The sequence below is a fragment of the Lissotriton vulgaris genome, chromosome 9 (genome assembly GCF_964263255.1).
Source record: "Lissotriton vulgaris chromosome 9, aLisVul1.2, whole genome shotgun sequence".
NCBI lineage: Eukaryota > Metazoa > Chordata > Amphibia > Caudata > Salamandridae > Lissotriton > Lissotriton vulgaris.
In genome coordinates, this window is record NC_141697.1 from 603,829,024 (window position 1) to 603,855,460 (window position 26,437).

At 44.4% G+C, this 26,437-nt stretch overlaps 1 protein-coding gene across 7 annotated transcripts in view; it reads right to left on the bottom strand.

Annotated features, from left to right (window-relative positions):
* LTBP4 (latent transforming growth factor beta binding protein 4) overlaps positions 1–26,437 on the bottom strand; it is a 1,439,220-nt gene that overhangs the window by 405,529 nt on the left and 1,007,254 nt on the right. For all 7 annotated transcript variants that reach the window (XM_086938230.1, XM_086938229.1, XM_086938227.1 and 4 more), the window contains one exon: positions 17,645–17,747. In XM_086938230.1, coding sequence (XP_086794356.1) covers positions 17,645–17,747 — 103 coding nt within the window. The remainder of the gene's footprint in view (positions 1–17,644; positions 17,748–26,437) is intronic.

Consider the following 26,437-nt stretch of genomic DNA (forward strand, 5'->3'; position numbering starts at 1 on the left):
CGCAGTCTCTATTCCCAGCACTGCAGTCTCTTTTCCCTCCACCGCAGTCTCTATTCCTAGAACCTCAGTCTCTATTCCCAGCACTGGAGTCTCTTTTCCTTCCACCGCTGTCTCTATTCCTAGCACCGCAGTCTCTTTCCTTCCACCTCAGTCTCTATTCCCAGCACTGGAGTCTCTTTTCCTTCCACCGCAGTCTCTATTCCCAGCACTGCAGTCTCTTTTCCTTCCACCGCAGTCTCTATTCCTAGCACTGCAGTCTCTTTCTTTCCACCTCAGTCTCTATTCCAAGCACTGCAGTCTCTATTCCTAGCACCGCAGTCTCTATTCCCTGCACCGCAATCTCTATTCCTAGCACAACAGTCTCTATTCCTAGCACTGCGGTCTCTGTTCCTACCACCACTGTTTCTGTTCTCAGCTCCACAGTCTCTATTACCAGCACCCTAGTCTCTATTCCTTACACTGCATTCTCTATTTCTAGCACCGCAGTCTCTATTCCGAGCACTGCAGTCTCTATTATTAGCACTGCTGTCTCTATTCCTAGCACTGCAGTCTCTATTCCCAGCACTGCAGTCTCTTTTCCTTTCACCGCAGTTACTATTCCTAGAACCGCAGTCTCTATTCCCAGCACTGGAGTCTCTTTTCCTTCCAACGCAGTCTCTATTTGCAGCACTGCAGTCTCTTTTCCCTCCACCGCAGTCTCTATTCCTAGAACCTCAGTCTCTATTCCCAGCACTGGAGTCTCTTTTCCTTCCACTGCTGTCTCTATTCCTAGCACCGCAGTCTCTTTCCTTCCACCTCAGTCTCTATTCCCAGCACTGGAGTCTCTTTTCCTTGCAACGCAGTCTCTATTCCCAGCACTGCAGTCTCTTTTCCTTCCACCGCAGTCTCTATTCCTAGCACTGCAGTCTCTTTCCTTCCACCTCAGTCTCTATTCCCAGCACTGGAGTCTCTTTTCCTTCCACCGCAGCCTCTATTCCTAGAACCGCAGTCTCTATTCCCAGCACTGGTGTCTCTTTTCCTTTCACCGCAATCTCTATTTCTAGCACCGCAGTCTCTTTCCTTCCACCGCAGTCTCTATTCCCAGCACTGTAGTCTTTCCATGAGAGACTGGCACTGTGGATTGCATTACAAGTTCCCATTATAAACCCTCTCCTAACTTACTCCACACCCCAGAGGTGCTGATTACCAGGGGCTCAGTAACTGCATGGGTGGGGAGGTTAACAGGGTTTGCAAATGGGACCTTGAGTGAATACTGGGTGAAGCGGAACAGCCGGTGCCGATTCCCCCACCATTCCACCAGGATGCTCTACCTATTTGTAGCAGTGGATTCTCTTGATCAAACTCACACATCCACGCACTTCCTGCGACTGATTTAGTCATTAACTGAATCAGGTTGCAAGGGACCTTCCAATAAGACCCTGTCTGTGCTTCAGGAGTGTAGGAAGGATGTGCCCTGGGCCTTGGTGCAAGCAGGGAAGAGGGCTGTGGGCGTTCCACCGCAACACCCATTGATCCTGACGCTCCTCCCTATTTACAAGGGAGGCATAAATCGGAGGCAGCACTAGAAGTAAGACCAGGGAAAACCTGGTCTTACCCTGGCGCAACGAGGAGAAATGTTTCATTTCTCCTCCTTTTTGCTGTTTTCATGTGTGCTGCGTTGTGCAGCACACATGAAAACAGTAAAAAAAACAATTATTGTTTATGTGCAGGAAGGTCCCTTTTGCTGCACATAAACAATCATCTTTTTTTAAATGCTGTTTTGCAACTTCTGTGTGTGCTGCATTAAGCAGCACACATAGAAGTTACAAAACGGCATTAAAGATTGTTTATGTGCAGGAAGGCAGACCTTCCTGCACATAAACAATCTTCCCCTGCATGCAGACAACCTTGTCCTATGGTGCAAGGGTGCCTGCGCTGGCGCTAGGCTGCTAAGTGGAGCGCCAGTGAGGCATTAAGCCAGGAAGGTTAATGCCTCACTCCGCCGCTTCCATTGTAAATATGCCCATGAGTGTCATATAGTGCCTCGCGAACTGTTGTCTGCTAGGTTAGCAGTATTCAGTGGAAATCACCATAAAGGGGTCAGTTCTTGAAACTTTCCACAAACCCATGCAACTGTACTACACAAAAGTCAATGGTGGATTACGTTGTTGATAGCAGGATTTCAAACTGCATAGAGTGAAGAGTGACACCTTCTGAAACAGTGAATGACGACACATACCTCAAGCAAGTGTGTGCTTGTAACTGTGATCTTTCTGATTTAGGCGTAGTGTGGAGATAAATTCCAAATACTGTGTTAAAACCTTAATTTGTTCAAGAATCAGAATTTCTAGTAGAGTGATAATTATTGCAGGCCTGCCAACTTGAGAGCAAAATCAGCTGTATGGTGAGGGGGCATGGCCTTAGAGGTGGTGGGGATCTATGGGCAAAGTTCCCGGCAATGGCCTTCTACCTCCTTCCGCTGTTCCCATCCACCTCCTCCTTCCAACAAAAACAACAACATCAAATAGTTGTTGTGGCTGCTGGTGATGTCCTGAGATGTTCTCACACCCTTTTGCAGACATTGCCGGGTTGCAACCTCAAAAGACAAGCTAGAAATCCAATCTCTGCAGTGGTTTCCAGCTCGCCTTGGCTGCCATTATGTGATTTCGGCTCCTCACCAGGTGACCGTGTGAAGGGAGCCAAAATCGTGGGACACACAGTGGCACCCTGTGAGTTGGCAGGTCTGTTATTGCACCCCACCGTTTTCCTCTGACAGATTTCTGCAGGACCAGCCTTGCAAATTGTATTGAGGGAAACTGCCAATAAAAGTAAGCATGCAGAGTTTAATGTGGCAAACTCCATCTGCATATTATGCCTCATTACAGCTATGATGTTACAGAGAATGTTTATAGATACAGTGTTCACAATTGTTAAGCCCGAAATGGGTTCAGAGTTCTCAAGGCTAATGCAGCAAGATACACACATTTCTCACACCTTAAGAACACGAGGCACATGTTTTTTCATATGTTATGGCATAAGTACTTGCAAAAATGTTCCCTGGGGCCAAAAGGTTTATTCGGTGGTGTGATGGTGGACCATTCTGTTGCCAGGTGGGTGGTGGTCGTGAGGGGGGTGCAAGGTGGGTGTAGGGGAAGTGAAGCATGTACATCTATTTAGTGGCTGAATTGAATTGCACAATGTGGAACCAGAAAACCTGGTGTCAATCCTAGCTTCATCATTTGACCAAATTGTGTGAACTTAGGCAATTGTTTTATTTCACTTTCCCTCCTTTTTCTTCATTATCATATATAAGAGGACCTCAAAATACATGACTTCTGGATGTGCAAATTACAAAAACGTCTCTTGTGTTTGATTTAACAAACTATAATGTTCTTCATGCACAGTAGCAATCCCAGCCATCCAAAGGGTGCGCATAACAACTGACTTGCCTCTTAGTTCACTATTCACATTGTGTCCGGGTGTGGAGAAGCCTGCATGTTTCTAAATTCATCTTTTAAAGCTATCACTTTAAAAAATAAAACCTCCCAATGCCTTGATTTAATCTGCTGTACTAAGGTGAAAAGCTACTGTGTGTTAATGAAATCCAGTAATTGAATTTTGAAGATACTTTATCATATGTTTACATGCTTGCTGCAAGGTGTCTTTATTAATGAGGGTGTTCCTAAGCTACTTAGACTAACACACTTGCAATCAGTGCTGGATTACCAAATAGACAAAGTAGGCACCAGCCTATGGGCCCCACTCCTTTTAGGGTCCCGCAACAACGGATCAAAATAATATTGATTTGATCTTGAAAGAAAATTACAATCAAGCTTTCTTAAATATTTTTTCCAAAAGATGAAAAAAAATGAATCAACTCAAAGAAAAGAAAACTTTACATTAAAGACTCCATTGGGAACATACAGAATTAATGTGATGTACCTATTAACAACTTAACGTACATAAACCAGAGACATTAGATTCATATAACAGATTGTCTCTTAAAAGCTCATCTTCTGGCAGCTGTCAGTTTGTAAAAAAATTCAGTGCATTGGGTATTAGGAGATAATTTGCGAGGGGGGTGGGGTGCGAAATTTCGACTGCCTAGGGACCTCCATAGAGTTTAATCCGGCACTGCTTGAAAATAATGATTTTGACAGTTCAGGATTGAAGGTTGTGTCTGTAGTGACCGGAAGTGGCCCTACTGTAGCTGTATGTTATACTTGAGCTCTGCAGGCCTCTGGGGCTCACAGAGGGGAACCATTCATTTAACTTCTTGCTCTTGTTTTAGGCAAGTCCAGAAACATAACCAGGAAAGGGTGGGGTCACTGGCTCTCCTGGGGGGCCACCTGGAGGGGGGTATGATTTATGTGCAATAAACAGTCCGGTTGCTGTGCTGCGCTGTGCTCAGTATGCTGGCCAGGGCCTGCCCATGTTCCAAAGCACATATAATTAATCATAGGTGAGGTGCTGTTTAAAAGCAGCTGGGCTATATACAGCAGTTTACGGTTTATGGTCTTATTCTTTTGTTAAGTTGTGTACTTTGGCTTCTAACCCGGAAAAGAAGAGAGTCACGACCAATGGTCCTGTGATTCTGGGCAAATCACTTAATCTCCCTGTGCGGCTGGGCCTAACAAAAACAAGCCATGAAAATGCAACAGGTCTCGCCTTTGGTTAAGTTAAAGCCATTTGCTTTTCGAATGGTATTGTATAGCAAAGCAAATGGCTTTAACCTAATAAAAGGCAAGACCTATTGCATTTTTAATGCTTGATTAATTATGTATTTTGTCAAGCCTCAAAGAGAAAGCTTAACAGATTTCGATATAACACAAAGTCACAATATTCATGCCACCGGATGTTTGTGAAGATACGTTTTTGGTTTGGACCAGGAAAAAGAAGACTTTTTCAATTCCACTTTTAATTAAAAAATATTTAAAAAACTAACCTATTAATCTTTAAATATTTCCATTTTTACAACAACAAAAATAGCAATGGAGTAGGCAAGCAGGTCCAAACTCTGGCTCGTCTTTAACCAGAGAAACAAAAGCGCTATTAGCAGTTTTTAACCAGAAAACTGAAGCGCTATTAGACGTTTTTAACCAGAGTAACTAAAGCGCTATTAGCAGTTTGTAATTTATTTGTGACATAACTGAAATTATGCAAACAAGGCTTTCTCGCCGTCCTTGTGCATATTCAGGCTTTTCGCAGTTTCTGATTTGAACTTTTACTGAAAGCAGTTCAGACTTCATTAAACAAGAACTCAACCATACCAGGAGTTCGATTGTGAGAAAGCTCAACACTCATCAGAGAAAGAGTCCCCAGTAAAAAACAAACATTTCCTCTACCTTCATCGAGGAAATTCAGCAAGTATTTTTCGCCGGTTTAGTGTATTCACAGCTTAGATTTACAGCGTGATTGTCCATCTAGTTTCTCACATGCAGTAGGTTTAGAATAGTGTGGTTAAAGATAGAAAGGTGATAGGCAAAGCTAATAGCTCTAGGTAAACACTTATAAGGACCCGAAGGCGAGACCTATTGGCTATGCCAATGCTTGTCACTGTTATATTATCAATACCCTCGCCTACCCATGCTTTGCAATTCACTTGTTACCTCTACATCTTTCCTCTCCTTCCTACTCTATCCTTCCTACTCCCCACTCATCCATGTTTTCTCCTGACCCTTCTAATCTTTTAATATCCCGTCTTGGATAGGGGAGGGGCATTTCGATATCTCCTCTGCTTGGCTTTCATCTTTTGTAGGGTTTTGTGTGATGCTAGTTAGGACTCAAAGCAGGGGAAGAGATGATTAGGTGTCAATGGCCACTGGCACGCATCAGGCCCCCTATTATGATGTTGGCGTAAAGTCCAAACCCAGGCGCAGACAAGGGCGCGCTATGGACTGGAATCCTGGACAATGCAGAAGTGACTGCGCCACAGGCAAACTCAGGCAGGTCAATCCTGCTGAAATATACTGCATGGAAATGTGCAATAAATTGTTAAATGCGGAATTCAGCACAGAAAACGAAGCTGCCGCTTGCAATTTATCACTTTCCAGCTGAAAACTCAGAATATGAACTATTTATGTACCCTGTAACTACCGTGCCCTGAGGTATCGGTATATACGGAGAGCAGTAAATACCTCACCGCCCACCTCGTTATCAGGTCCACTGAGTGAGGTTTGCAACATATTGTTGTTTTACTCGCCAAAGCAGCGACATTCCAATCGTCACACGGCCGACACCAGCCCTGTTGCAGGCAGGCCTCGCCGTGTAAACAGGACACTGAGGCAGGGGCGGATTGGCACTGCGGGCATTCGGGCATTGGCCGAAGGGCCGATGTTTCAGTGCACTCTGTGGGCCGTTTTGTTTTCTCCCCTTTCCCAGTCCACAGAGAGTGCTCTCTGCTGTCTGCTCTCTGTCGACTGGGAAAGGGGAGAAAAAAAAAACGGCCCACAGAGGGCACGGAGACAGAGACAGAAATGAAAGCTCTTCACTGTGCGGCCATACAGCGATTATCAGCTGTGGCCTCTACTGCACCCCCTGCCCTGCAAAGCAATCACGCTGAGGCCGGACTGGGGAGGGTTGATTGTTTACAAGAATCGGCCTCCCTGGGGGCCAGGTGTTGCTCAGGCCTTTTGAGCCATTTTCACCTTGGCCCCCCCTGGGGCCCACGCAGGGGGAAACCGTGTTAGTCTTAACACCTCGCCCACAGCCCCTCACATTCAGGGCACAGTGGGCGAGGAAGAATGGGTCTGGCTGTGGGGGCCAGGTGATGTTTTGAAAGCGCACAATCTTCACCTTAGGCCCCCCCCCCCCCTGGCTTCTGTGGATGATCCAGCAGCTGTGTTTTGTAGTGATTAATTTACAAATTGCAGGGGCCTTACTGCTGTTCATGTGCTCCTGAGCTGAAGGTCTGACGAGGGCTGAGTATGTTAGTAATAGCAGGGGCTTCGCTGCTTTTCAGGTGCTCTTGTGCTGGAGGGCTCGAATAATTTTGTGATGGAAAGGGCCTTGCTGGTTTTTCAGTTGCTCAGCATGTAGGCCATTGTCACCTTGGCCTTGTGTCCTGCGCAAGAACAGTATCCTCACACTTTCATTCCTTGTCTGTGCATAGGCATAGGTGGCCTAACGCCAGAGTTGCAGAGATGGGGATTCAAGTTTGACTCCCAGCGTCTGCTCAACAACCTGTGATTCTGGGCAGATCACTTCCTCGCCCAGGCCCTTAAATAAAAAAATCAGATCATGTGTACTGTAATTGGTATTCATGAATAGAACTCAAATAGCCTTTGTCTTGGGCTGAATTTACGCTATATAAAACTGCCAAATGGTAAAACAACTATAAAAAATAACCATTTGTTCATGCTTTATGATTCTGCAAAGGGACCATGAGAATTAAAGAGGACACTTTATAAAAACATGTCCATATTTTTTAACACAGCTTTTCTGATGCAATTTTTTTTTAAATTTAATTCCCCTTAGTGCCTCCCCTTCTGGTTTTCCTATATTGTGGAGGCTGCGCTCTGACCCTTAAGTTATTCTGTACCTCTTACCGGGTGCACCATTCTACTTCTATGTTCTTTTTGTTATTCTGGGAGAGTCTAAGCTTGCACTAAGATAACATTTCATAGTATTCATAATTTCCAGTGACTCGCTCCTCAATGGGGGATCTTGTTGGGTGATATTTGTGGCCTTCCTTTCCTTCCCCAGCTCCCGCCTCACCTCCATATGGACACACCCCTTACTCACTGCCTGCATGAGTGGAAAAACAGCAGGCAAATAGGTTTCTGACTCACTGCTCTGACCACACCCCCTTTCTCGGTCAGCGAGTAAGACACAGCTTCTGGATTGAAGTGGGGGTGAGAATCCATAGATTTCCTTCCCGCCTCCTGATTACCACGGCCACGTTAGTCAGGTGAGGGACATAAAAGCAGCTTGCCAGCAGCTTTCATCAGACAACTTCAAATTGGACTCTACAGCACCCACCACCAGGAGGATCGTATCAAGAAGTTGCAGCAGGAGATCAAAGCAAAGACCTGCTCAGCCCTCAGGTGCCTGGAAAACCTGCTTCAACAGGCTGCTGCTTCATCTTCATCTCCTTAGGTGCCAGTCTTTTCCTATCCTTCCCAGGTGGAAGGAATACACGTGTAGGCCTTCAGTGACCCAGTCCAACTCCTAAGGCTCAGGAAGAAGACAGTTCTTACTAGGGTGACTAACCGTCCGTAAATTTCACGGACCGTCCGTAATTCGAACCTCACATCCGTTGTCCTTGATGATCCCTTTTACGGACGTCTTTTGTCCGTAATTTTGGCCTTTGGGGAACAGCACTGTTAATTGAGTAATCCTCAGTCTCCTCATGGCCCAGACTTGAAGGCAGCAACAGATATGAATAAAACTGTGTTTTTTTTATATAGACATCATCTGCTGGCTGTGAAATAAATTTATGACTAGATTGCACAGATACATTTTTTCAGCATTCTTTACACCCCAGACTGCCTTTTCCTCATTTGTGAATTCTTACTTTTGTTACTACATGTTCTGTTCCCAGAGATTCCATTCTTACCCTTTCTCCTTGACTTTGTACTAGATTTCTGATTTATGTGATGATTAGAGTCTAGGACATAGCTGGTTGGGAAAGAGTATCTAACGACATTGTGCAGGGCGTTAAGACTGCAAGTAAGTATTCAGTTATCAGAACTGCAGTGCTCCTAGTCTTTACCAATGTTACTTGCTCTGTAAGCTTTAAAAGGCTCAATTTACTAAATATTTCTCTACGAATTAGACCTCAAAGAGTAACCAAATAGTGTTTCATGAAAGGGCACGCCCCTTGAATGTGGGCCACGCCCCTTAACTGTAGGCCACTCCCCTTAAATGTATGCCAAGCCCCTTGAACGTGGGCCACTTTTTTCGTCAGTGCCTGGGCCAAATTGTGATCCCAATCCGACCCTGCACTGAGGACACCGGGTTCGACAGAGGCCACCTCCGCCCACAGCCCCCAGGGACGATGGGGTGGTGCTGAGTCAGAGCGGAGGGTTACCCACGCCACAGGGTTCGGGCACAGCAGTCAGTGTGGAGGGATACTCTCATGCTGCATGGTTCGGGCACAGCAGGGCTCGGATGAAGCCGCTTTGTTGAGGGAGAGGAATGTTCTGAATTAATGCACATGAGAAATGCAGCCTAGAAAATACCTCGTGCACCAACGAGCACTGCAATTGCACTCTGTTGGTGAATAGCGTTAACGAGCGTAGGGCGGGTAGGAACAAACTTCACAGTGTCATGTCGCTTGTTCGTAATGAGTGTGGTGTGCTGTTACACTGGCCTCTGGTGCATAGCTATTCAAGCTACCTGTTACAAAGTGCACGGTTATAAAGTAAAAATATTGTTAGTTTCACTTAAAAAGCAGCTGCATTTTTGCCTTAAGTTTTAATGGTTTAAACTTTACCCAAAAAGTTTTCTATAGCTCTACGTCCACAATAAAGGGTAGCAGTAGAAGCGATATTCAGGATGCAACTGGAATTTCCCCCAGGGGTATCGGGCTCCTTCCAAACCACACACCTGTTAAAAACACTGCACTCCTGCGACTTGGCACACCAGGCACCCACCCCGCAGGGCCATGTGTCACCACCTGAAGTGAAAAGGGTGAAAGCGGACGTCCCTGCTGTCAGTTCCCGCTGATAATTACAGCCTTTTATTGGCCCACCGGACTATCGTGTGACAGCTCATCCATGCGGGACTAGCTTTTACTGCCTCTGTGTCAGGCACTTTTTAAAACACTCTTTTAAACTGAAATTTGTTAATTTCTTCCAGTGGAATGAGAAACGAGCAAAGACGCGGTGCAACTGTTATAATGACGTCTTGGTTTTATAGCGCCTACTTCAACAGTCAAGCAGCTATAAGGGATAGCGCTACTTGTATGTCGATCTGTAGGTGGGCGCAGCCCCAACACGGTTGAACCCAAGACCTTCAGGTTTGAAACACCCCTCAGCTGCGATCACTTAACCCACTCAGCTATCCTATGGTGCGTGTGCGTGGCTGGGGGTGCTTTATAGGTGTGAAAAACACAATACAACCCCCCACCCCTCTGTGCTCTACTAATGCAAGGCTTAATTTTGGACACCTCGTGGCTGGGGACCGCACCGCCTCGTGTTACAACATAAGCCCCTTGTGCACTTTCCCAACCATGTGCACTGCTTCGCTCGTGGGAATTGTGTAAATCAGTGCGTAACCTCCATGCATCCGAACACAAAAGAAATAACGCAGTGTGGCCGCGGGGTGAACCCATCTGCGCTCGACCTCAACAACCTTGCATTTCCGCCCTGCACACGCGGAGGCTTCTCCGAAGCGCAGACACGTGGATTTCTTAACAACCTAGGATATGAAAACACCAATACAACCTGTGTTGACGAGTTTAAAGTACTAGGCAAATGTGGGACACTTTTCAGCTCTCTGATTAGCCAATGGGGGCCACTTTTAATTTGTTGCCTCGACCTATTTTACTTTCCTGTCTGACCCTATCCAATCGGTCCATTTTCATTCATCAACATCACTATCATAGCACCCTTGGTTGGGACGCCAACTTTGGAAATTCAAGGCCGCGTTGAGCTTGGAGGCAACTATTCGACATTATTAATTTTAATTCAACTTAATCCTGCCCGGGCTGCCGGTAAGTCATTTGTTCTTCCACAACTTTTGCGATGATGGTGGTGGCTGGAGGGGGTGTTTTTATTCAAAGTAAAAAAAGTCTATTAAAATCAACAAAAGGCTCAAAGCCGGCCACCTTAGGATCCTAACCGTTTTTTGGAAGGCAGCTGGCTTGTAACCTGAGCCCTGCCAAGGCACATTTTCTCTTTTGTGACTTGGCTATCCCGCTAAAGAGCCGGTTATTGGATGTCTTTCGGCAGGTGCTGCTGGCTTATGGCGAGGGGGGTGGTCAGGCCAAACTTAAAATTAGTGGTTCCTGCATGTCTAAAGTGAATCAGAATTGTCGGCCGCCAGTACGCGCCCGAGTTCCACATGCCTCGTTCCCGATTCATTTTCAATCATGGCGGCCTCTTGCGTGTGGTTTGTTCGCAGCTGTATGTTTCCTCCATTTGTTACTGTCAGTCGCAGGCCAGAATCCCTGTCCGATACCAGCGGATAAGAATGAGTCTTTAGAAAACAAACCATTTGCAAAAAGCTGTAAGGATCTACTTTAAAAGGAAAAATGTGACTATTAAAAAACACAAACAAAAAAAAAAAAATCCATACAAATAAGTCTCTCTTATTTTTGATTATGCAAGTGAGTGCCGCAGCTTTTATTATGTTTGCTAAGTTTGTGTGACCTTCAGGAGAGAAGTCACTAGGTTTTAAAAAATGTGATCATTTGCTCGCGGCAGGACCATGATTTGTTTTCTCGTGGACATGTGGGTGCCGGGATTATAATAAAATGAAAGAACTAGATGTTTTTTCTATTTCTTTACTTTTGGTATAATCTCGGCACCCGCGCTTTACTTTTAAAATGTTATAAATATAGCGCAGGTGTGGCGATTATATAAAAACTAAAGAAATATAAAAAAAATCTATTTCTTTCATTTTGGTATAATCGCGGCACCCGCGCTTTACAAGGGCTGGCCACGATCTACACTTTTCTCTATTTCTGCCGACCCACTTGGACGGGCTCGGCAGGACTTCTTGCTGGCGTAAAAGGTTTATTATCTTCGTTATGGGGCCATCTGTTTGGCCCATAAAGAAGATAACAAACCTTTTACGCCAGCAGGAAGTCAGGGGAGTCAGTCCAAGTGGGACGGCTCTAAAAGAGAAAAGTGTACGCCACTGGAAGCTCTTTTCCAATGGCTGGCCATCGTTTAGCATGAACGGTGACGCCAGCCAATAGAAAAGAGGGGCGGGTCTTCACACCCGCTAGTGAATCTCCCCAATATCACTACATCTCGCCAGCGAGACTGCGCATGTGCGCAGTCTTACGCTAGGCTTCGACCTAAAAAACATGAATGTGTCCTCATGTAATGCAACTGGTACTATGTAAAGCGCTCTGATACCCGATTCGGTTCAAGTTCGCGCTATACAAAAAACTCTGTTAAAAACAAAAAAGAAATGTAGAAAGGAACCAGCAGAAGGCAGGCAAAAATAAGAAGTTTCTTGTACAAAACTCGCATGAGGTGGCAGCCATTGGTGAACAGCACTGCCAGGCAGCAACCGTCTACTGGAGTTTAACACCAGCACCTCATGGAATCTGGAACCCACAGGGTGCACGGAATGCACACAGGTAACCAGGTAGCAGAGCTACGACACTTCCTGTTTCAGACAGTAGCCCTTTTTAAGGACATCGCCCCATGGGCACTTTTTCACATGATGTTACCCTGTACAGGAGAGAGCCCATGTCCCGCTCTACAGTGCGCCTGGGCAGGCATACATTTTTAAACAAATCATTCAACTCGTGTTACATTTTCGTTACACTTTTGTAACTTGAGCAATTCCCTCAGTTTCACTTCATATAAATAGAAAAAGAAGTCTGAAATTTCACACACTCTTTTGCTGAGAGACTGTTTTGAGGATAACATGTCTTGCGGAAACTGGTTCAAGCAGACAGTGTGTTGTGGAAGACTCCTTGAAACTGTCTCCAGGGGGTATCTCGAGTAACTTTCCGATGAGACATAAGCCCCTATGTTCGGTTTTCAAAATGTATTTAGCTAAATTTATCTGCACTTTTTGGTAATTCATGCCCAATTTCAATCAACATTATTGCCTTTAATTTTGTACAGCTCTATTAAGCCTCCATCTGGTTCTTCGGGTACAGGAACCCAATTTACTTATGTTCACCATACAGTTTCCCAAAATAAATGCTCCAATTCTGCCAGTTAGGCACTAAGCTCTAGTCTTCATTAACAAGTAAGCAGTCACAGATACAGAATTGTCAGTGACTAATTTGTAAATAAAAAAGAAAAAGAAAGTACCAGGGCCCTTGTCAGCAGGCCACCCCAGCTTGCACCACTCATTGCCACTGCCAGCGCTGCTAATGAGAGAAGCTACACAACCACTAACCATCACATTGCTACAAGTGTAACAATGCAGACTGTGACCCCCAAAGCTATATGAATGGCTTGGGCAACATATATTAGTTGTTTTTAATGCATATTGAATGAAAAAACAAGTGCTGTTCTGCTCGTCCCTAAATTACATAAACAGCTCCACCAAGTGGCAGCTGTCATAAGTGCTCGTGCTGACAAATTAATGTCGGTGCCGAGCACTGGAAACCACCGCCTCAAATTAAGCAGTGGAGGTGGCGCTTAAATAGCACTCATGCCCAGAGAGGACAAACAAACTACAGTCACAGAAGCACAATTCCAGCTTTAAAATCTTAAACCTCAATATCTTAATCTGTTAACTGCCTCCTGAAACCAATCACCATGGCCAATCGAGAGGCAAAACGTGATGGTTGAACTGAACTACAAATCACCTCATTATGCTCCAGCCATGATACTACTGTAGTGGACATATCTACATCTGGACTCCTGTTTGTGCCACACTTAAAGGGAGCTTAGCCACTATGCTTCTGTCTGAAAATCATCCCCTATGTGAATGGCAGGTATAACGTCTTACATCTTCATCAACCACATAGATTACACACATCCCAACAGCACTACTCTATCACCTGATGCAAATCACTCCGCTGATCCCTTTGATGATTTCTTCAACAACAACTTATACTACTAAAGCTTGCCTCCTTTACCCTTACTGCCTCTGCCCACTTTCCTTTTTTCTGCTAAGTACAACAGTAGGCTGGATCAGTGAAGGAAGATCACGGATGACAAGCATTCGATAGAGAAGGCCCCACCTTGCGCCCAAACATATTTCTGCCCCTCAAACATCCACTCTATGCATTGTCACGCAGACACTCAACTCTACCTCGATGCCCATCTTGATGCCCAAGCACACAAACTAACCCCACAAACACCCTTACCTACCAAAATACCACCTCTCCTAAATCCCTTTTCCATGCCTTTGCACACCCACCTTTTCAACGTACTTGCCATAGCCTGCATCCAGTGACCAGGGCCGGACTGGGAACCACAACCAGCCCTGGCAAAGTGCTCGCCCCCTCCACACTCGGGGTTGAGGGGTGTTGGAGGTGGCGCCGAGCTCTTTGCCCCGGCCGGTTTTCGGCCGATTTTGGTACAGGGCCGATTTTGCAGCCATGCTGCAAAAATGGACCTGTAACAAAAACGGCCCCCAGGGGCCCAAACCCGACCTCCACTCGTGCGGCGCACGGGGGGATTGCCCGGTGCCTGCTATGGCCAGTCCGGCCCTGCCAGAGACCACTGCCTCCAGCAAGTGACTCTTCTGATGTGTAAACCCAGTGCTTTATTTCAGCAGGTGGTTTCCGGTGCTGGCACTGGCACTTAATTGCCTGAACTTGCACTTATGACAGCTGTCACATGGTGGCGTTGTTTCTGTAATTTAAAGATGAGAAGAAAACTGTTGTTTGTCATTTCAATACACATTAAAAACAACTAATACCTGCCATCCAAGCCATTCTTAAAGCTTTGGCAGCCTCTAACAATGTGAATTGTCACCCTTCAGTGTGATGGTTAGTGATTGTGTAAGTACAGTGGCAATGTGTGGTACAAACTGCTGGGCCTCTTGTCGAGGGCCCTGGCACCTTTTTTTAAAATAAACTAAGCACCTGTTCAACCTACCTATGGACACTGCCTGTCCCATCTGCCACAGTCTGTGGACTAATCATGGTGTAGCTATGCAGAGGGCAGTGGTTTACATATATTTCTGGTAAGCATGTTTGTTTTGCTAACCTCCTGAGACGGGATCTTGTAGCCCAAACCCCATGACATGTCACATTGTTTCTACAGGGGAGCTCAGATCTAACTCTTATGAAGCAGGGGTTCGTGGATGGTGCACAGCGATGCTGAGATGTAACTGATGAGGACTAAGCTCAGCTCACAACATGCATTGAGATGTCCTTGTCTTCCTATTGTGCATGGTACACCATCGAAAAGAATTTGGAAGAAATGAGATGTTGATACCTTTTTTAAAGCCTCATCAAATGTCTACCCAATTGGATTTCCTCTCTGTGGCCTGTTGATGTTCTGGTTTTCCTTATTATGTCTCACCTCGAGACAGCGTTAGATACCAGTTGTTGAAGGCTTATTGTCTCTTATACATTACAATATATACATAAAGGCCCTCACTGTGGGTTTCACAGTACTGGGGCACAGTAAATTAGCAAGCATATTTACTGTTACTGTGCAGTAAATCCACTCCAGTACTATGCAATTACAAGTTACCAATGAAATGGGGAGCAACCATGTGGCACTGTTTTTCCTATTATAAAACCACATGATATTCTCAATTCCCTCCAGTTTAACACAAACATTTACCCCCTGCTCGGAGCAGCCGGTAACTGTATGCGGAGACCTCTGGGTGAGGTCGGGTGAAAGAGAGAGGGCTGTGGGGTATAAGGAGGGAAGAAGAAGGTAATTTCTGAAAGGAGGGGATATTATATGCCCCCTCTGTCAGACAAACAGTGGAATGAGGCTTGGCCTCTGGAGCCAAAGCTCATGTGATTATGCTAAATGAAATTACAACATGGTACAATCGTGTCTGCTTCTCCCTCACCCTAAACAATAGGGGGCCTCATTTATGAGGCTATGCGTCACTTTTACGCCGCCGGTGCGTCACTTTTTGTGCCATATTTACGTTGCGCCATATTTACAAAGTGACGCATCTAGGTAGATGCGTCACTTTGTAAACCCCTGCGCCACATTATACCTGCGCCAGGTATAATGTATGCAAGGGGGGCGTATTGACTCAAGGAAGGGTCATAGAAGTGACGCAGTAAAATCTATGAGATTTCACTGCGTCACTTTTAGGACGCTGTTGCGTCAAAATCTTGAGCCTGCCTCACAGCAGGCGTAAGACTGACGCAGGCCCTTTCACATGGGGCTTGCCCCATGTGAAAGGACGCATTGCTGGAGTTACGTCACTTTTGTGACACACTCCAGCAATGCGCCACTTTTGCGCCTACAGATACGTCAAAAATACTGACGTATCTGTAACTCCTTGCGACATGATGCGTCATATTATAAATATGACGCATCAATCATGTCGCAAGGAGTGCGCACTGAGAAGTGACGCATCGCTGCTTTCACGCAGCGATGCGTCAATTGCATAAATGAGGCCCCTGGATTGGAAAAGAAACCCACTCACAGTTGGGTGGAACATAATTCAATGCTGTAATTCTGCTCCCATGACTGCTAATGAGGGTCAGCACCTTGCTCATGATTGAATGGCGTTCTTGTCTATTTCATTTCCCTGCTTCTTATTCAATGACTTCCCTCAATTCTTTGTTTGTCTCACTGTGCTCTAATTGGATGAGGGGAGTCCTTCTACTGCTTGTGTTCAGAGGACTAATTTTTTTTTTCTTTGTGTTATATCAGTGCATCTTTCCCTTGTGTACTACTTCCCCTCTCAATTCGGCCCCTGTCCTCCATGGTGTTCTCCCCTCCACGCAGCCATTTTATTACTTCCGCCATCTGCTTCTTTTTCATGTTTAATTCTCTCCCCACTTCTCAGTTGTCTGCAACTGCCACCCACCCAATTGCTCAGTGGTGTTGATTTCCTCCCCCCACCCACTCCTCCATTGCTCCTCCGCCCCTCCTCGTTGCATTCTTTTCTAAAAATGGAAAAATAGAGGAAGAGCCCGGCAACTAACTGTAATGTGTTGCCGGGCCTCTATTCTGTTTCATGCTCCATCATGCAACTGTAAATAAAAAACAAAACAAAATGGCTGCTGCATCATGTGACGTACACAAGTGCACGCCTGTTGACTCATGCATGGTTACATCTGATCATATAGCAGCTGCCACTTTATGACATATACATCGCATAGGTACGTGGGTGAATACACATCATGCGATTTTTTTGATATACAAATGCTGTTAAGCATTGTCAATGAACATAGCCAATAGATGTGCATTGGCAAAAGGTGAGACCAATTGGCTCTGCCAATGCTTTTTCTATTTTCAGTCCGTGTTTGGCTCCCAATTTGAGGCAACATGATTGAAGCTCGGTATGAGTTAATCAGGCAAACAATGTGTCATCACTGTGGGATGCAGTCCCTGTTTTGTGAGGTGATGGCATAGATAAACTTTCAAAAATATGAGTAGAAATTGATTTAAGAAAATGTGATAATCATATAGATGTATATAAGCACATTGACACCTATCCTAGATGCACAGTCGAAGTACTGGCGGGGTCATAGGAAGAGCTCCGTGGGCCCAAATGCAAGGAAACGGGTTCTCTCTCCCCGATTGGATGGTAAAATAATTGGGGTTCAACAGGGCTCTCAGAACCCTAGGCCCTGGTGCCACTGCACCTACTGCACCAAAAATCCCCGAACACTCGCCTGTTGAAACAGCCCTCCCCCGCCTAGCCCTATTAAACCAAATACATTTTTGTTTAACCTTTATAATTGTTTATTTCTGTATAAACCAAGTACAGTCATAAACCTTATACTTGTTAATAAATGTCTATATTTCCGTGTATCGTTTACAACACTCTGATGTTCCTGTACTTCGGCACGTTGGCAGTTTTTAAACAAAGTAAACATGTTAAAAGTGATGCACTATAAGGCCAACAATCGGTGGAGGAAAGTGCTTACCTTGGTACCCAGCGCAGGGCAAGCAGTCATGGACCCCCCACGCGATTCCCGAACTTCGGCAGCAGATCTCCTGGGTCCTGAGACCAGGCAGAGGGGAAGCGCACTGCAATGAAAACAAGAAGACAGAGTGAGCGAGCCCCAAAGAAGTGCCTGGGAATCCAGATGTCTGGTCATTGAGAGGAAAGGCCAAAGGAGAGACTGTAGCCTCCATAAGCTGTGAAACAGTGCTTAATTTGAGCCGGTGCCCAGCAAGGCACTAAGGGCCAGATGTAGGTGGCCCAATACCGGTCGGTAACGGCCAAAATTAACGAATTTCGGCCGTTACCGACCGGTATTGGGCATTTGGGATGTAGGTGGCCTAAATTGCAAATTCGGTAATTTACCGATTCGGTAATTTAAGGGATCAGTAAATTACCGATTTCTTAAATACTGATTCGGTAAATTACTGAATTCCTAATGTAGGGAGCACTTAAATGAGTGCTTATCCCATGTTAGGATTCGTTATTTACCACCAACTACAAGTTGGTGGTAAATAACGAAAAATAAAATAAAAGCAATTTAATGCAAATTGCTTCAGTGCCATGTTGCAGACATACATGCCCTTAGGGCATGTTTGTCTGCAACATGTGCACCCATAAACAATTGAGGGGTGCAACAGGGTGTCAAAGCTACACTCTGCCACCCTTCAATGTTTTCCCCCTTTTACGGAATCGGTAAATACCGATTCGATAAATACCGAATCTCAACGATTCGATAATTTTTACCGAGTTTTTTGCTACATAGTATTTACCGATTCGTAAATACCGAATCGGTAAAATTCGGTATTTACGAATCGGTAAATACTATTTACCTACATCTAGCCCTTAATTGTCAACACCTGCTCTTGTGACAGTGTGCCACTAGGTGGCGGTGTCTGACTAATTTAGAGATGCCCACAACAACAGGCAATTATTAATTTAATATACATAAAACATGACTGTGTCCTGCCACCCAAGCCATTCTTACAGCTTTGGAGGCCTGAAATAGTTAGAACTGTCAGACTTGTAGGAGTGTGATGGTTAGTAGTTGTGTTGTTACTATCATTGGTCGCGTGGTAGGGACACTGTGTGGTGTAAGCTGTGTGGGCCTTTTGACGAGAGCCCTGGCACTTAATATTTTACAAATTAAGCACTGTCTGAACCTTAGTCAACAGGCGTCCCAATTACAGAAGATGCTTGTCCATGGACCTCTCACGGATAGAACTGTTTTCACTAAAGCATTCTAGACTGCTTTTTTATTTGGAGATCAGGGGCTGGATTACAGATGTGCCCTGTGGGCGCAACGGGCGTTTGCGCCCGCTTTGCGAGCCCCCAGGGCACTTTGGTATTATAGAAGGGGACGCAGACGCTTGTGCGTCCCCTTCTATAATACTGAGAAGTGGGTGCAGAGTCAAAGAAGCCCTGACAGTGCGCCATATAAAAGGTGGCTCACTGTCAGTGAGCCTCCTGACTGCAGCCCTCTGCAGGGGGTATAAATGGTCCCATGGACCACCCAGACAGCCCCTTGCAGACGGGTGCAGTCACTGACTGCACCCGCCTGCAAGGGGATCTCTAAACCCCTTTGAAAGTGCATGCGGGTGCCGCCTGCACAGTGAAAACACGGCTGCTCTGTGTTTTCACATGAATGCTCTGCCTCTAGTGCAGCGCAAGTTCACTGCTGCCCTGGGGGCAGCGTATACACCATAAGGGGGCGCAAACAGTGATAATGTGTAATACGGAGCCTGAACTGCTTTCAGCAGACAGGACCCCCGGGCAAAACTGCCTGGCCTGTGGATTTACCACCTGACTCGTAATACCAATGGGTCTTGTAACTCCTGTAGCAGGCCCAACTGGGATGACTAGTTATCCGTAACGGGGCACTAGTGCTGACCTTAGAATACTGCAGCTTGTTTAGGTCGAGCCTGGGCAGCGAGTGTAGTGCTCTGCAAGGCATACTGTATTCTGGTGGGGACTTGAAACTCCGCCCACCCTTCGCCCATATTTTTCATTGGCTTGTGTCATCATTGTCCACTGTAAACTGTGGCTGTTCATCGGTCAAAAGACTTAGTAGTCTCTCTTTAGTACCGCCTTGTCTCATTTTCTAACCTCCCATGGCAACACCCCCTGTTACCTGTATTGTATGTTACTATTCCCACTCTAGTGAAAATAAATCAATATACTTCACATAATTATCCATTAATCAATTAATAAAAATTAATAATCAATTACGAATTAATTATGTATCAATTAAAAATTAATTAACAATTTATTCAAAATAAATACCAATTAATTAATTAACATATTTAATTAATTATAATTAAATTACTTCCCACCCCATTCCCCTATAAACCCACAACCCGCTACAGAAAATAAAATAATTTAACTTACATAATTATCAATTAATCAATTAATAAAAATTAATTATCAATTAAGAATTAATGAATTAGCATTAAAAATTAATTAACAATGTATTCTAAATAAATACAAATTAATTAATTTACATATTTAATTAATTATAATTAATTATAATTAAATTACTTCCCACCCTATTCCCCTATAAACCCAGAACCCGCTACAGAATTAAATTACGCAAAAATTAAATAACATAAATTTAATCACTTAAAATAAATTACAAAAATATATACACTTTTCACACACATACTAACATACATAACACTTAAAAACATTGATATTGTTAATAATTCGATATTTTTAATAAACTATATTATGTACTTTGATATTTTGACTGTCTGTATTTTTAAAATCGATATTACATTACTTACCTTCAAAACGATATTTTTGATGTCTATATTCTGTCCATTCAATATTTTGTCCATTCTATATTTTGGAGTCGATATTTAGGTTAGTCTATATTTTGGAATCGATATTTTGACCATTTACTGATTAAATCTAAATGGTGGATAAGCTCAGGCATCTGCATTTTATCCAAGTACTAGGCTATTTGTTGAATTGATTTTAGTTCTAGAAAAGTTCTCATTCTCAATTGTGTGTTCACAAGTTAAACAGTACGATTTTAAATCATGTAATGGTTTTAATTAACTAAATCATGACCAATACACATTGACATTGATATTGGCATGGAAAGTAAAATGTAAAAAAATCATATTCAGCAACTACCATACCTCTGCCATGTCTTTCTTAAGATGCACACAAGACCTTTTTAGGTAGCAGTCTACCAGGCAGCACAATTGTCTGATTTGCTAAAAACATAATTGGAACATTTAAAAAGTTGAACCTATACATCCATTCCACCCATTGGCTTTGTGGTTTGTAACTCACATTTTCTGGATTTCTATTTGCTGCCATATTTGCTTGAGGCTGTTCAGCTCAAGTTCGTCCCTCCTGTTGCCTAAACCTTGTTTATAGTATTTTAACGGGGTTTTATATAGCGCAAACTTGACCCGAAGATATCAGGTATCAGAGCGCTTTACACGAGCACCTGTTACGTTACATGAGCACACATTAATTTTTGTTAGGCACAGGGAGATTAAGTGATTTGTCCAGAATCACAGGATGTTGCGCGTCCTTGCAGAGACTCGAACCCGGATCCCCAGATTTGAGGTCGACCTCCCTAGCCATTAGGCCAACTCCTCTCCCCTTAGGCAAACTCCTCTCCTCAAACTCGCTTTCTGTAAACTGGCCTTTAAATCTTGTTCTTATCTTGTCACATTTGCTATCTATTCAATAACAGAGGTCAAATGTCAGGCTGTGTCTTCCAGGGAGCTTGGTGTTTATTTTTCTTTCTCTGATTTCAAAGTGAGAGGATTTATCAGACTGCCTAGTAGGGGTTTGTTTGAGGAAGGCTCGCAGATGTTACATTTTGTTTTCTAGCACATAACAAAATGTAAATGTCTGTAAATGAACTGTGCTGACGATCAAATCAATACATTGGGTGATGCCATTTCAACACATTATCATTTGTGCGCTGTATACTTTAATCAGCAAAACTGTGTGACTGCAAATCTAGTGTTCATTTCAATTGAGGATGTGTTGTCTGTAATGGCAGTATGCTACCATACCATGCAAACTCCATGTTACCCCACTCCACTCTACTCTGCACAACTCCACGCCACTGACTCTACTCTGCATCCCTCCACTCCACACTACACCACAACACTCCACATTGCATCACATTGCTTCACTGCACTCTTTTCTGCACCACTCTACTCTACGCCTCTCTAATCTACTCTACACCACTCCACTCTACTCTATACCAACACACTGTGTGTCAATGGATGATACACCACTTTACTCAAAACTAATGCACTGTACGCCAACCTACTCTGCAACAATTCACTGTACACCACTATAATCTACAGGGCTGACTTTAGCTCTAGTGGCGCCCTGTGCAACAATGTTTGTTGCCCCCCTCCCCCAATGAACACCTCCACCAAGGATTCTCTCACTAGCACCCTTTAACAGTGACCAAGGCCAGATGTACGACACTTTTTAGCATGTGCATGTTAAAAAAAAAATGGGCCCATGTACAAACAGTATTTTGCATCTCGAAAAATACTGTTTTGCGACTCGCTATTAGGAAGGGACGTTCCCTTCCTAATAGCGACCGCAAAGATATGTACCATTGTTTTGCAAACACAATTGTGGTCACAGAACACTTGCAAATTACCACCTACTTCAAGTAGGTGGTAATACATTTGCAAATGGGAAGTGGTCTCCAGTGGACCCCTTTCCCTTTGCAAATGCAGGCAATATAATTTTTAAGGGCAGGAGTTGGTCCCAGGGACCACTGCCTGCCCTTAACAAGCATTTGCAATGCAATAGGTCTCGCATTAGGAAAGTTAGAGCTATTGGTCTTGTAAATGACAATTTTTTTTACTTATGTGTTGGTTTTGAAAATAGCTAAATTAATAGTTTTGTCATTTACAATGCTAATAGTTATAATTTTTTTAAATGTGACACCTATAGCATTTGTAATGCAACATGTTTTCTATTTACGTGACTTAGATGTATTGCATTGAGAAGAGTGTAATTATGTGGCGTGTAATTATGTGGCACTGAGTGGTAATATGGGGAGTGTATGTTGTATTCAGTAAAGTGTACTTTTGTGGAGTGTAATTATGTGGCACTGAGTGGTATTTGGAGTGTATGTTGCATTGAGTGCAGTGTAATTATGTAGCATATAAGTATGTGGCACTGAGTGGTATGGGAAGGTTCTGTTGTATTCAGTAGAGTGTATTTGTGTGGTGTGTAATTATGTGCCACTGAATGGTATTATTTGGAGTGTATGTTGCACTGAGTGCAATGTAATTATGTAGCATATAATTATGTGGCACAGTGTGGTATTATGTGGAGTGTATTTATGTGGCATTGAGTAGAGTGCAATTATGTTGCGTGTAATAATGTGGCACTGAGTGGTATTATGAGGAGCGTATGTTGTATTCTGGACAAATGAATAATTGCGAGTGTTCCACCCAAGTTCCAGCCATCTAAACATAGGAAAGAAATGTGGCTCAGTGAGCTGAATGCTAGTCACTTGCTAAGTGTGGTGTAAAAGTAAAAACGTGCAACAACTAAAGTGCTTTAATAATTTACGTTTTTAGCATATCAGAAAATATGGGCTCCCCCTGAAATGTATATATTTTTTAGGTATGCATAGATATATAAAACACAGCTAATGCAGACATGCTGGTTAGCGATGTAAATGTAGTGGGGGAAGCAGTATTATTTATGCCTCATGTAAAGAACGAACGATCAGCAAGATCCAGTGAAATCCCTCAGGTTTAATAGTGATACAGCACACCCTCGGATTCAGAATCTGCTCAACACTGGGACAAAACACAGGTTACTCCCTCCACACCATGTCATCAGAATTAAGAGTAAGAAGCGAACAGGCCCAAGAAACAAAACAAAAAAAATATCCGATGTGTTTCTGAAGAGGTATTGTTAGGTGTCATCAAATAAAGGCTGTTTGAAAGTCCTTCGTAGCAAGAGCTCTCTGCACGCAGGCCTCTTGCAGGACCCCGGCTTCGCCTCTGTGCAGGACGGGCTGTGCTTTATGGCAGGCACAGAGGGAGGGAGGGAGGGAGGGACGGTCTACTGCCCCTGCTATTACCAGTGAGTGAGCGGCGAGGAGGATACAGCACGAGGGAAGTGGGTGAGAATGGAGGAGGGGTGTAGAGATGACAGTCTCGGACAGGAGAGCAAGTTCAGTCACAGTCAACTTGGAGATGAGGGTAGTTGGCGGATAGGTATAACAAGCTCTTGGCAGTGCTGTGGGGAGGGGGGGGGGGGGAGAAATGCGAGACACAGCCTGGCGGCCGTGAAAAGTGTGAAGCAGGGGGCGCACAACAAGCTGCGCGGGATTACAGGCTGAAAAGCGATGCTATTCTGAAATGCCAGGCTGCAGGTAAGCAAGACTCCTTCCGGCAAAGAAAAAGGCACCCCGCAACTCTCAAATAACAAGATGTGAGGGGCTGCACCACAGAAAGCAATGCTATTCTGAAGTGTCCAGGCTGCAGGGAAGCAAGACTCCTCAAGGCAAATAAAAAGGCAGATGCGTAACTAATTTTCAGAAGTGAAAGATCGTGTGTAATAGTTTCTTGTAATCAGACTCCAAGTCGCCTCAGGAACAAAAGCATGGTGAAAGGGAGTGCTTTCCCGTGATACAAGTTAAGCCAGCGCAGACATTTCCGAAAGAATGTGATAAGATAACAACCAGATAGACCATGTCCCTCAACTTGCAAACAAACACATACAAGCTCTTGGCATTGCTGTGGGGACGGAGGGAGGAGAAATGCGAGACACGGCCTGGCAGCCGTGAAAAGTGTGAAGCAGGGGGGGGGGGGTGGAGAGGATCCCTTTGAAGTGAAGCTAAGCTCTCGGAGGCAGGAGGCTCGGGCAAGGGCATACACGAGCACATGCACTCGACGAAATCCGCGATGGTTTCAGAGTTTGCTTGAGCCTCTATACTCTCATCCTATTATCGCTTGCGGGATTAATAGGACGGGACCTAAAAAATGAAAAAATGAAAAAAAGCTGCTTTGTTTAAAAGTAGTCCCAGACATGGTGTTCTGCTGAGCCCAGCAGGCCACCATCCCTGGGAAAGCCTGTCACTCCCAATGGGCTCACAACTTGCTATTGGCTCATTAATAATCAAGAACCACGCAATTTGCGACCCCTTTGGGAATCGCAAACATTGTTAAACACACTGTTGTTCATGCCAAATAGCGCCTCGCAAAATGCAAGCCGCATATGCGACGCAATTTGCGAGGCGCTATTTGGCAGGCCGTACATCTAGCCCAAAGTCTCCATAACCACTCTTTCTCAGATGCATTGAATTAGTAATATAGCGCTACGCATACCATTGTAGGGTGTCAGAGCACTTAGCAACCCACAAAAATTACACAGAGACAATCAATCATACTGTGTAAATCAGTGTATAGGAAATGTTACATAAGCCAAAGGACTAAAAGTGTAGGAGTCACATGTCATCCATACTGGTAGGCTGTATAGTTTAAGAGTGCTTGGTGTGGAGAAACACAAACTCAAGAGGTGAACAATAAACAGCATACTAGGAAGTTTTCTTTAATAATAAGAATCGATTTCCAGCCAAATTAACCCTTTTTGCAACATTAATCAATGTTCCAATGTATACTTTGCAGTGTGTATGCAGTTCTATGATGAAAGTTAATAGCTCACTGTTGTATATTAGGACTTTAAGTTATAAATTGCAAGTAACAAAAGGATGTCTCTATTAAAAGCAGTAACCTGCTGATCTGTTTACATTATCTACACTCTCTACTTGGTACACATTCTTTGCAGCAGGCATATTAACCCTCTGCACTAACTTCACATAAGTCAAAACCTCAACTATAGAAAATGCTGATCTCTCTCCAGGAAGATAATTAATCACAAGAGTTATATTGATATTTTTGTGAGGCCTGGTAATTGCCAGAGCGAAGGAACGCTGCAGCAGGTCCGTCAAAAACACAATAAACTTGCAAACATGGCACCCCCATGAAACCAGCACCCAGTGCGGTGGCACCGGTCGCACCGCCGTAGAGCCGGCCCTGATAATCTAAGCCACTGCATGCTATCCCACGCTATTCTACTCTGCATCACTGCACTCTATGCCTCTCAATTCTACTCTGCACCACTGTACTCTACACCACTGCTCTCTACACCACTCCACTCTGCACCACTGTATTCTATACCAATGCCTTCTACACCACTCTACTATACACGACTGCCCTCTGCGACAGTATACTCAACTGCACTCTCTACCACTCCACTTTATGCCACCCTGTGCCACTGAACTCTACACCACCAAACCGTACGCCACTGCAGACTGCGACACTACAATCTATGCCACTGCAATTTATGCCAATGCGCTCTATGCCACTCTAATCTACTCCGCACCACTGCACTCTACTCTAAATCACTGCATCCTTTACCACTTCATTCTACCTGAAACTATCCACTCTGTCACTGCAGTCTACGCCAGTCTATTGCACTCGGTGCCACTCCACACCATGGCACTGCACAGTACACACTGCACTCTAAGCCAATGCACTCTACACCACTTTCTCAAAACCAAAACACTCTACGCCACTGTACTCTATGCCAATCTACCGTGTGCCACTGCACTGTATGCCACTATACTCTACGCTATTGCACTCTACGCCACTCTACTCTACACCTTTGCACTCTTTGTCACTTTACTCTGTACCACTGTATGTCACTGCACTCTACCCCAATGCATTCTATGCCACTATTCTATACACCACTACACTCT